The sequence below is a fragment of the Sylvia atricapilla genome, chromosome 8, assembly GCF_009819655.1.
Source record: "Sylvia atricapilla isolate bSylAtr1 chromosome 8, bSylAtr1.pri, whole genome shotgun sequence".
NCBI classification, from domain to species: Eukaryota; Metazoa; Chordata; class Aves; order Passeriformes; family Sylviidae; genus Sylvia; species Sylvia atricapilla.
This window is the reverse complement of record NC_089147.1, coordinates 27,500,602-27,513,059: the sequence shown is the minus strand read 5'-3', so window position 1 is coordinate 27,513,059 and position 12,458 is coordinate 27,500,602. Positions and strand designations below refer to the sequence as shown.

The following is a 12,458-nucleotide window of genomic DNA, read 5'->3' as shown; positions in this document are numbered from 1 at the left end:
AAGACAAAGGGCTGTGGAAATCCTCTAGATCATTCCACAGTTTCTCTACTGAAAGTATTATCAAGCAGCAAATAATTGGTATTTCCTAAATATCATGTAATGGTGTAAAGTTGGGTCATTTACCCACTGACGAAGACAATTCTCATTAACTTTACAAACATTCAGTTCTAGAGAAAATCCTTTTATTCAATTTCTAAATAAGAACAAACCAGATTGTCAATGAGATTTTGAGGACATTGAAAGCCTTCCATCAGCAACATCACTAGTTAAAATCTCTAAGACTCAGATAAGTAAATTAAAAAGCAGAAGATTAAATTACTAGACTGAGGAATAGGATACTTAATGAGTCCCTGACCCCACTGGGAGTTCTTGGTTTGAGATCCATGTGTTTATATGAGAGAAATTAATTTCTTAGATATGATTCTGTTGACTATATGGGGGAGAAATTGTTTTCTTACTGTCCTTTTACTCCCTCTATGAAAGGTTGCTAAGGGAATAGTTCTCAGTAAGGTCAAGCAGCAGAAACCCTGCTGTGTGTTTTAATGCAGCCAAACAACACTTGAAATTAATGCCTCTTGGTTCTTTCTACCTTTAAGGACTGGCTGTTAGTGCTGTCCAGTATTCTTACTGCATAACTGAATATGTAATAGGCAGAAGGGAGAAAATGGACAGGCACAACAGGGTCAAAGTGAAGGAACTTCACAAAAGCTGTGCTAGTGCAGACAGCCTCTTCCTGATAAGACAAACCTTTCAGCCTATAAAAAGCACTCCAAACCTACAAACCTGAACCCTTTTTCAAACACAGCAATCAAGTCTCCAAATTATAATTAAATGCAAGCTATTAGGAAAAACATAAAAGAAAGCCTTTCAACATAGTTCTCATTTCAGATATTTATTGCCTTGAAGTTATGTAAACGAAAGAAAGCCTGACACATTAGCATATCATTACTATCTGCCTTTGAAATTATTACAGATCTACATATGATATAAAACGAGCATCTCAAAATGTTGTATACTACTTAACAATCTCAATTCCATTTTCTTGACAAGATGCTTAATATGAAAAGAGCTACACTAAGGATCAGCATCAGCTGCTCCCTTTCCTCAGTGAAGACTGAAATGGAAAGAATTCTCAGGATGACACCGAGGATTTCGACCTCAGAGCCAACACAGTTCTGTGTAAGGAAGTGTCCAGGACTCAAACGTGCCCTGTGCATAAAATGTGTCATTCCTCAGTCTGAAACCTGACCCCTTTCAACAGGTTTCCAAATGGAAAGGACCCAGAGCATTCCCATGTGTAAGAAAAATCACTGCAAGGACTATCATACCAAAATAAAAAGGTGTAAAAATGTGAAATTGAACGTATAAACCTTTTTCAAAATCATCAATTCAAATAACTGAAAGTTATGGAAAAATCTCTTGCCAAGAAAAAAAACCAAAGAGCTCTGTGGATCAATTTCATTCTAGCAGGGTGCTTTCAGAAAAACATAGACATTTGCAGGTTTAAAAAAAATAAGTTACATTTCCTACAATTACAACACTCACATAGCAGCATGATTCCAACAATCTAAGTAATATTTTTTTTCTGAGGGGCAAGTTGAAAAAACACCTCTAAGCACAAGATGACAGAGACAAATAAAGACACAGCAGGAATTCCCCTCAGAGGAAATTTATTATGAATAAAAATACAAGAAACATTTTGATTTTTGCCTAAAAAAAGACTTTGGCTGCTCTAAAATAACAAAAAGTTAAATCTGAAGTAACTGTTTCAGCTACAGTCTTGATGTGCTGTAGTCTTACAGTCAGGCACTATTATAGCTGTATAACTTGGCTTTGAGGTTTTGTTTTGTTTTCCTTCCAGTAAACAACTGTGGTATACCACAAACAGTTTTAATAAACATGATGACATCCCTCTGTTCAAAGAACATGCTGCTTTAACTACTTTCACTCTATGGCTTAACCTCAGCATGATAAATCACATCAAAATATTAAATTCATCTCATTCAGCAAGTATAAAGATGTAATTTAAAATGTAATACTTAGATAGTCAATCCCCTAATCATCTGTAGCTGGAAGATTCTGAACACAGAAAGGCTCAAGGCATATTCCCTACTGGACACATCACAGTAAGTCTAGCAATTAAATTATTTGTACAGGGTATACAGGCATGCATGTATATGCATATATCCAAATTGCATTTCACAGTTCAGGATCCCGTTCTTGAGCCATTCTTTTAACTAGATCAGGCTGAGGAGGTTTTGTGTACTCATTTCACTTCTACAGATCCTCCTCCACATTAATGACTGAGAACAGCTGCCACAGACAAACAAAGCGCTCAGAAAATTATTTTCTGTAAAAAATAAGTAAGAGAAACACAAAAAAAATCTTTAACCCTGAAACACATTCCCTGACATTTTTATGAGCACGGCTTAGTTCTGATCTTTTGAGATAATTTCTAGCATACCAGTTAATGATGTAGCATATTTTTCATAATGAAATCCCAGAATAAGAAACCCAAGTGCAGCTCCTTGGTAAATAAGCAGGATCAGCAGCAGGATCAGTGGGAAAGACCATTACATACTGAAAAAGAACTGTAGCCTAACCTGCAGCTAATTTTCCGTATGAGACCCTTAAAATAGATGGGTCACCCACACCTAACATGGAAATAAAAGTATTAGCAAGTCTGCAATTAGAAGAAAACAGAAATGCAGTTAACCTGCTATGCAGGTGGAGGAAGTAAAAAAAAAAAAAAAAAAAAAAAAAAAAAAAAAAAAAAAAAAAAAACCTTTCAAACGAAGTAAGTATTTTGCTGCAAAGCATGAAAATGACCAGCCATACCCTGCCATCCTACAGCAAGCAGGGACTGAGATGCCTCTGGTGGGCTCCTCTCCACCCAGCTGGGGCAGGACCATGTGCTCCAATCAGGTCCCATCCACACTGCTGGGAGCTCAGAAAGCCTCTTGCTCCCTTGGGACGCTAAGCTGTGACACATGCTTGTTCCCCAGAGTGCCTGCAGCGCCCGGTGTGTGACACTGTGTCACACCAAGCTGCGGGCAGCCCAGCCCCAGCCTGAGCTGATGGGAGGCTCTGCAGAGGCAGAGTGCGTGGCTGGGGTGAAGTAACCCCGGTACAGCCTGTAGAAACACCACACCTGTACCAGGGAGGTGCGGCAGTGGGGCTGCCCCCCAGAAACACCAAATACTCCGCACCTGCAGATAAACTGTAACAGCTGCTGGCTACCAAGTAACAAACAGCAAGAGGCATAAACCAACAAAACAAAAGAGAATACGGACATTGGCCCATAGTCTGTGGCAGCAAAGGGACTCCCTCATGGGCAATCTACTCCTTTCCTTCCTACTGCACATCCCTGCTTTCAACATGAAGACACAAGAATATGAGGAGATGGACATTTTAATTTGCTGTTTTCTTTAGCTCTGCAAACACTCTTGTTTTTAATACACCGAGACATACAACTGTAGAGAATAAAAACACAAGCACAATGAGATGACAGTGTCACAGATGTCTTCACTGTGGCAGTCCTTAACAAGTCATGGTCTGATCTCAGAGGGCCCAAGGAGGTAAAACTGCTAAACCCATTCACCCCACCGAGCAACAGCTTTTAAATGCAGAGAACCAGTAAAAAAAAAAACAACGTGTAGTTGCACAGCAAGGCCCCTCTGACCGCAGGTGGGAACCCCTACCTACACTTTCCGTGTAGGCTTTTAAAAACTGTTGAAAGTTGATATTAAATGTAGGGAAAAAAAGTATGTAACAGTATGTGCTTTCCAGAGAGTTAAGAGTGCACCTGTCAAAACTTCCAAACAAGACCTTGCACCCCAATGAAAACAGTGTGAAATCTGTGTTCAAGCTTGGAAGAAAAGCAGATAAAGGTAAAGGTACTTGACAGTGGAAGACTCAAGAGAAAACACTGGAGAAAAACTGACAGTACATCAATATAAACCAATCCTTTGCAATTCTGGTGGATGAGATTTTTTTTTTTTTTTTTTTTTTTAATGCTTTACTTTAAAAATCTAGGTACAACCTACAGATTCTACCTATGCAGCCAGTTCCCCAAGCCACTGCAGTCAAATCAATAATGTCCTGTTTCTTGGGGGGATTTTTTTTTTTTAACAAATAAAAAAAGAAAACACCAAACAAACAAACAAACTAGTAATTTGTACCTGCAATGTTTCATGAATAAATGTAAACAGCAATGGAGCTGCTGAGTCTGAGACCCGTCCAGGTCTGTATTTCATTTTATTTGATCAGCTTACAGCTTCTCAACAAATAAAACTGTAGAAAGCAACTGTGGTTGTAACATTAAATATATGTGCTGAGACAAGACAGATTAGGAGCCAAGCGCTGATCTATTCTCCCTGAGATCCAGTGATGTGATGTGTGGGAATGGTTCATGGCTGTGCCACAGGAGGTTTAGACTGGACATGAGGAAGCATTTCCTTACTGCAAGGGTGGTCAGACACTGGAACTGCCTTTCTAGAGAGGTGCTTGATGCCACAAGCCTGTCAGTGGTTGAGGCATTTGGACACTGCTTTTAACAACATGCTTGAACTTTTGGTCAGCTCTGAATTATTCAGGCAGCTGAACTAGATACTGCTGTAGATCATTTCCAACTGAAATAGTCTATTCTATCTATTCTATTTTATGGCAAGCACATATCATTACCAAGTGCTACAGACTATGATAACATTCACTCAATGCCATACAGCACAGACACCCAAAACCTCAGCAGCTCTGAGTTGCTCCGAAACCACAGCAGTGTTCGTGGGACTGACAATAAACCCATTTATGGAACACCATTCTTGCTCTCAAATCACATTCTGATTTTTCAAATTTGTTCTGGTTTCCAGAACTGACAGCACTTTAACATCAGCAAGCACACATACAAGGCCTCCCAAATTAGAAACAATTCATTTGAAATTGCTATGCAGAGAGAACAGCAAGTTTCAGCTCCAGGAAAGCTCCATGGACGTGTAAGCATCACCCAGTGAGAAAAAGGGGTTTAAAGTTTTGCAGTTTGTGAGTAACAGGCTCCTTTGGATCCTTTCTCCTAAGGGCACTACAAACGGTAAGTCTTAACTTTCTTGTGTCTCAGTTTTGACCTACAGCTAACTATGTCCCCTTTGAAAGCAACATTTTAAAAACTTACAGGTCAGTTTTGTTTGGGTTTTTTTAGTTTAAACATGCCATCACATTCCCAAGCACATCCATAAACCTGTTTGCCACCCCAACGTCATGCACACAGTCCTTTCTGAACACCAATGACAGGCTCAGAAAACTCAACTTGAATGGAAAGCTTAAATGTTTCTCATAGTTTTGAGCTTATTTGAATCCTTGAGTCACATAAAGGTTACCACAGTACTGGTTTAAATACACACCATACACAAACAAGCTCATGCTGCAAGCACTTAACTGAAACTGAGCACATAACTCTCTTGGAAGCAAGAATCTAGTTTAACTTCACGTTTGTGGTTTGAGTTTATTTCTCTAAATCATATGAAAAGAACAATGATTCCCCATGTATATTTCCTCCCATAACAGTCAGTGAGAAAACATTTTTTCCCTCAAGTAATTGCCATATACATAAAAGCAATATTCCACAAAATGCAATGACTGCTTGCAAGGGCAGACAAACCAGGCCGATTTTATGCATACACCAGGGTCTGTTCATTCTTTACTGTTTCACCCCTTGCCACTGAGTTCCTTGCACCCAATTTGCCATGCTTTGTTATAGAATGGGTTTGATGAGACCAAAACAATCTCCTTACTTATCGGCACAACAGGATCTTGTTTACGCAATATACATTGAAATGAAAGACAAACAAGGAAACAAAATTTATACTTTTCGTTAATTGCAGTTCTCTGGCACCTGACACAACCACTAATGTGAGTGTCCACCAAGTCTTTGAAAAAAAAGTATCTCTGAATTTTATTTACCTAGAAACTATTACTATAGTTTCCTTATCTCATTATAGCAAAGTCCCTAGAGGCTTTTTTTATTATTTTTCCCCAAAATCTAGCAATACTTCTCAGCAAATCCCAGTGCTGAAAACCACCCTGTACGAAAAGCAAAATATCTTCCGCTTTGGCTTTCAGTTTAGAATGCATTGCTCCTCCAGGACATTGCTCCTCCTGCTTGTACTACTCTTCTGCGCTTCCCACCCATGCAGATGTCCTCTAACTGCACAGTAAATGCCAGGACAAACACATGCCAGAACTATCTCTATCAGTAATTAAAGTTTTACCATTGTGTAACAGACATTGTTACATGGAAGGATGACATTCTGTAATTCTGTAATTCTACCAGTATCACTGAAACAAAGGTCCCTCTTTGAAGTTCTCTTTTAAAAGGGCTTAAGGACAATTTACAATGTCATCTTACAAGGCTGTGCAAAAGACACTTCAAATAAAAATAGAATTTGTGATTGGTTCACTTGCGTGAACTATTCTGGTGGTGATATCACAATGGTCTATTTTTATTCCAAATTGGGTTCTACCTGTAAAAAAAAGAGTTCTATCCCTGTGAAACTAAGGCTTGCAACTTTGATTTCCATGGCACTGCTTGGAAAGATGCTGCAGAAAAATAATGTGGATGTCAGAGCATTTTATGGAGTGGCAGCAAGATTCTGTGAACAGTCTTGGCAGTGGATTTTGCTCCACGTTGTTCTGACTACTACATGCAGTATTTTACCAAAATAAGCAGGACATCCATACAGTGAGATACAATGAGATTTTGAATAATCAGAACACCACCAAGTAACACTGGGCAATGAGACACTGCTCAGTAAGAACAGACCAGCAACTTGTACATCCCATGGATTATTCTGTCCGCATGGATGCCGGTTTCAAAGGCAGGAAATTAAATCTTAAATCTTAAATTAAAAAAAAAAAAAAAAAACAACCTGACCTGAACCAACAAAGCAAGCCAGGAAATTGAGCAAAGTCAGACACTTTTTTCTTAGGCCTCCCATTGTGGCAAGCTTTTTCTTGCAGAAAGGACCATTCCACAGTCCTCCCAAAAGAAGACACCTTGATGTGCCTTAATGAAGCGTTGATAGAGAACAAGTTCTTTTTGGAATTGTGAGGCCCCATCAACCACTTCCTTAGTTCTCCAGCATGGTATCAGTTCATCAAAGAGCAATTTGAACTGCAATGGGCAGTGAAAGAGCATCTTGGAAGGAACATGAATGGAAGGGACATGAATGAGCCCTGAAGGAGCATCTTGGAAGGAACAGTTTTATCTTTATTTACCTATATTCAGGTACCACAAAGCTCCTGTATACCAAAGTGGCTGAAAATCTGAACAGGCTCTTTTCTGTGAATGCAGCATAGAATTTCAACAGAGAGAAGTTATTTTCATAGTAGTCTTCATAAATGCAACCCCAATCTTCGAGGTTAGTGAATAACTCAATTTTAAAAAAGTATTACTAGACCAAGAAGAATGCTCCACTAGGTCATGCTTTCCTGCTTTTAACAAAACTGAGCCAAGGGACCCCATCCACGAGACTGCCAGCTCAGATCACTGGGCATTCGAAATGGTTTCATACAGTTTCACTTCTGAGAAGAGACATTGTTGAAAGCCATTGTTCAGCCAGCCAAATACTGTCACTTCCATGAATATGAATAAGCTCCAATATAGGACACTGAGTTTTTGCAAATGTAAGAAGATTCAATTGTTCAGTTACTCTTTGCCAATAAATCAACCCACCATTATTTAGAGATTTTTGTTTTCCTCTGGTGTCTGAATATGTGGGTGGAATTTTGTTTTCAAATCCTCTTCTTCCCATTTTCATAAAGATTTTATTTCACATCACCTAACTAAGTTTTCAGAGCAACTGAAGGAATCCTACTGTCAATGAGATGAGGCCCTTGAAAATATATACATTGCTGTTTCTCCTAATAATATTAACTAGCACCTACTCCAAGGAAAAGAGAGAACAGAAGAAATTGTTCAGAGTTCATGAAAATTAACACTTGGTATAATTTTGTAGCCTTAATTTGCATGTACACAACTTAGACATAAATACATATGGATTAATGCAAATTTTCATACCGGGAAAGATTCACTGTGCTCTGTAAAACTAAGGGTAAGGCTGGTGATGAATCATTTTTTTTTAAATATTCTAGTCTGGGTATATAAATAGCTCTCTGTTTCTAGAATAATTACTACTGAAAAACACAGCTTCTTAAATAACCTAAGCCATAATTAACCTTCACTTCATTAAATCGCAAATAATATATATTTTAAGTCTTATTTGTAAAGGCAAGCTGATTAATTTAAACGTTTCCCTTTTGGAAAAAAAAAAATCTAATTGGAATGATTTACCAACGTAGCTACTTTTCACATCTTGCAAACTCTGGGACGGCTTTCAGCCGGCTCCCTCAGCCCCTGCCCGGCGCCCGAGGCAGCTCCACGCTCACGTTGCCGCCCCGGCCCTGCCTCCCTGGCTGCTCGGGCAGAGGCGCTGGCTTGTGCCCGCACCTTCCGCGGCCGCTGCCGCCGGAGTCGTGCCCGGCCCCTCGGTGCCGCATCCCCGCCGCCCTCCCTGCGGGCGGGACCCTCCGCCCGCCCCGCCGCGTCCACGCGTGGCCCTGCTGATGCCAAGGGGACAGCGGTGCGACCGTGGCCCGGCCTGCCCTCCGCACTGGCGGAGCCAGGAGCCGTGGAGCCCCGCACGCCCTGCGCTGCCCTGCCCTGTCCGGCCGTCCCTCCGCAGCGCGGCTGCCGCCCCCGCCCGGGCTGCCCTGCGCCCACGGCCGGGCACGGCTGGGCTGGGCACGGCGCCGCCGCTGCCGCCGCACCGAGCCGTCCCTCCCCTTTCCTTGTGAGACAGCGCCAACCCCCGACCGAAGGAAAGTTTCCAGCCGAGCGCCAGGACAGGTCCGGGCCGTCACCGGCGCCCCCGCCCCGCCGATGGGACGGGACGATCCTCCCTCCGCCCCGGCCCCTCCGCGCCGTGCGAGGCTCTCACCTTCCTGCACCGCATGGAAGGGGTTGTTGGCCTCTATGAGCTTGATGGAGTAAGTGATTTTCTCGCTCTGGAGGATGTCGTCATTGAGGTTCAGATCCGATACCGCCTGCTTGAACACCTCGTCGTCCTTGGCAGCATTGCCTTCGAAAATGGCACCTGAGGGGAGGAAGGCGGCAGAGGGTGGGTGAGGAGGGCTCGGCCCGCCCGCGCCAGGACCCCGCTCCCCTCCGGGCCGTGCAGGACTCAGGCCGGCTCGCAGGGCACCGGGCGCTTGTGGGGCCGGGCCACACACGTTGGCGGCCTCGTCCCGGACACGGGGAACCGCAACATTCCTCCCGGCCACTTTTGCTCCACCGGCGTTTACGGAGCTCTGAAGCAGAGGCACGGCGGGGTGACGGACTAGCTTGGCCCGTGACGGGAAAGGGAGCAGGCTTGGAAACTCCACCAACTTTTTGCTCGCTGCTCGCCTCTCCCTGGGATGCTGCCTTTCGGGCCGCGGTTTAATGGAGGCTTACAAGCACGAACGTGAAGCCTGGATTTGTGTCCAGTAACCTGGAAGCTTTAATTTCACTGTCCTGTTTATGCAGTTAACGTGAAAACATCTGGCGATGTGTGTTACATAAAATCCCTCTCCACGGAGCGTGTGTGTGCCCACGCCAGGCTTACCGCCCTGCTCTACGCGGCGCTGGGAGGTCTTTAGAGCTGGCAACAAAACAAGCAAAAAACATTATTCCCCAGTCTGGAAAAGTCCTGCTGATTCACACCGTGCGTGCCTGTGGCTTGAGCCTCCGTGCACTGCCCGTGTGCATCACAGCTCTGCACACAGCAGCTCCCCGCTCCTGCCCAGCGGACCGCTCCTTAGCCAGCACTTAGTTAGCAAACAGCACTCGGGCTGAAGTTCGTGCGGGGAGAAGCCGAGGTGACACAGTCTACGCGCAAGAGAAGCGGGGCCGAGAGCGGGAGCTCCTTCACCCACTCTTCTACTCGGGCCCTTCCCCAAGGCGACCCTCGCAGCCTCCGTGCCCTGGGGACTGCCGCTGGGCCGGAGTCCCCCGCTGCGGTCAGGGCTGACCCCGTCTCCTTAATGGCTCCGCAATGCTGTCTGCCTTGGCTGCGCCCCCAGGCTCCGGAGGCGAGCGGCTACGACGGGAGCCTCCTTCCCACCGCCCCCGGAGCCGTCCGCGTCGGGAAACTTGTTACAGGGCTGGCCCCCTTCTCCCCTTCCCTGCCTCGGGTCGACGCGGGACTTTCTTCCCGTCTCCGTGGAGCCTCCGCTCGCCAGGATGGCTCCTACCCCGGCCCCCTCCTTTTTCTAATCTCCCATCCTTCCCGAAAGACTGGTGGGAATTACGGCTTTTCATTTCCCGGCCATACTCCTGTTTCCTCCTCTGTCATCCTCCACAAGTGATTCTTTCCCCCCCTCTCCGCCCCTAAACATCCTCATTTTCGTTCCTGCTGGTACCTTTCAACACCAGCCAAAAGGTGACTGCAGAGCCTCGCTTTTGCTTGCCAGGCTTCCCGCGGACATCACCATGCCTTGCTCCCAGAAGCCATAAAAGTTCACATCAGCCTTTCCTCTGCCCCTTATTCATCCCTCTCTTCCTCTCACTGATCCAGCCTTCTTTCTGCCCAGGGGTTTTAATGAGATCTTATTCAAACCACAACAGTTGCGCACATAGACACACACACACGCTCACACAGAGCCGCTGCAAAGCTCGCCTTTCTAACCCTTTCCCAGCCAAGTTCCCCCCTCCGCCCCCCGCATTCCGGCTCGGCTGACACCTGCTACGGCAGGAGATGGAAACCAGGGGATTATCTCCCTGAAAGTTTTCCCTGCGAGCACGTTCAGATGATGCCTCTCTCCTGCTCGGGTGATGGGGGCGGTTGTTTGTTTTCGGTGGCGAGGAGGCGGGGGGTGGGGGGGGGAAGAAAGCCTTTCCACGCAAACAGGTCCAAGCACAGACTCCCCATCCACATGGGAGACCGCAGCGGCGGCCCCGGCGGGTCCCCTGCCCGCTCCCGGCCCGGCGCACAGGCGGCATTTCGCCCCTAACTTTACGATCGGAGGCGGAATACAGCTGCCTTCCTCCCATCCGTCCTCCTGTCTCTCCGCGGAGTTGGGTTCCACCGCTGCCCGTGACATTATCGCGGCTAAACGAGACGCTTCCTTTATATATTTATTTATCTACCGCGTCCCTCTCCAACCGCTCCCTCCCCCCGCTCCCTCTCTCTTACCAATGTGGATGATGGAGTCCGCCCGCACCGAAACGCACTGAAATATCCAGGGGAAAAGCCAGAGCATCAACACTTCCATTTCCAGCCTCTCGCACAGCACATCAGCCCGGGTTTGGTGGAGAGGCAGAGGGAAAGAAGAAAAAAGGCGCAAGGGCAGGTGGAGCAAGGCAGCGGGCGCGGGGGGGAGATGCCCAAACACTCTCTTAGGAAAAAATCCCAAAATCCCCCAGCGCCCCAAGAATTTTCCAAGATCGAAGAAAACGGGCGATGGGGAAGAGAAAAAAAAAAAAAAAAAAAAAAAAAAAAAAAAAAAAAAAAAGGAAAAAAGAAAAGAAACCCACCACGGGGCTAGAAAATCACGGAGGTAGATCCCGGGTTGGCAGGCGGCGCGGCGGAGCCTCCAGCGCTCGGTGTGTGCCGGGGCGCCGGCAGACCGCGAACTGCGGAGCGGCCCCCCCGCCGCCGCCGCCCGCCCCCCGCGCCACGTGACTGCGGAGCCTCGGCGCTCGGTGCCGCCGGGGCACGGCGCGGCGGGCGGGCAGCGGGGCGCACGGGCCGCGCCGGGGCGAGCGGCAGCGCTGCGGGCAGCGCCGAGCCGGGGCCACGGCGGGGCAGCGGGCCGCGAGGGAGGAGAATGAGATCGAGACACAATTATATATGTATATCTATCTTCATATAGAATGTATGTCTCCCTGAGGAAAGGGGTAGGGGACGGATGCTCCAAGCGCAGGGATGCGAGGCGGGTGGGCAGCTCGCGGCTGCCGGGCGCAGGCTGTTCCGCGGGGCCGCAGCCCCCGCCCGGAGGGTGCCCAGCGCTGCGCGGCCTCCCGCAGCCCCCGCCCGGCCCGGCACAGCGGGATGCCCCCGCAGGTAAGGGCGCGGGGCTGCGCCCGCTGCCGCTCCTCCAACTTCAGCGACGGGGGGCTGCGCGGGGGCACCGCGCCGAAGCGGGAGGTGGAGGGAATGCCGCTTCCTCCTGCCGCACGCTCGAGCCCGGGACATGATCCGTGTTTGAGGAGCGAAATGGAAATGCCAGGTTTTTATCCCCGCGCTGGGGACGAGGTGGTGGGGAAGAAAAGTGGTACAGCAGAACCTTTTCTTTTTTTGTTTTGTTCTAGCTTTCAATGAAAACTAATTCATAAATTGGACATGCTCAGGCTCAGAAGACTAATTCATCCCCTAAAACAAACGCATCAGTGATTGCAGGCACCCAAACGTGACAAGCGTCTCAAT

The 12,458-nt window shown here is 46.7% G+C and overlaps 1 protein-coding gene across 1 annotated transcript in view; it reads right to left on the bottom strand.

The window, feature by feature from the left end:
* The window catches only part of GRID1 (glutamate ionotropic receptor delta type subunit 1), a 484,454-nt gene extending 473,321 nt beyond the window's left edge, over positions 1-11,133 (bottom strand). The window contains exons 1-2 of the mRNA XM_066324528.1: positions 10,719-11,133; positions 8,991-9,500 (exon numbers count right to left, since the gene is read on the bottom strand). Of these exons, the coding sequence (XP_066180625.1) occupies positions 8,991-9,500; positions 10,719-11,133 (925 nt within the window). The remainder of the gene's footprint in view (positions 1-8,990; positions 9,501-10,718) is intronic.
* Positions 11,134-12,458: the final 1,325 nt, after the last annotated feature.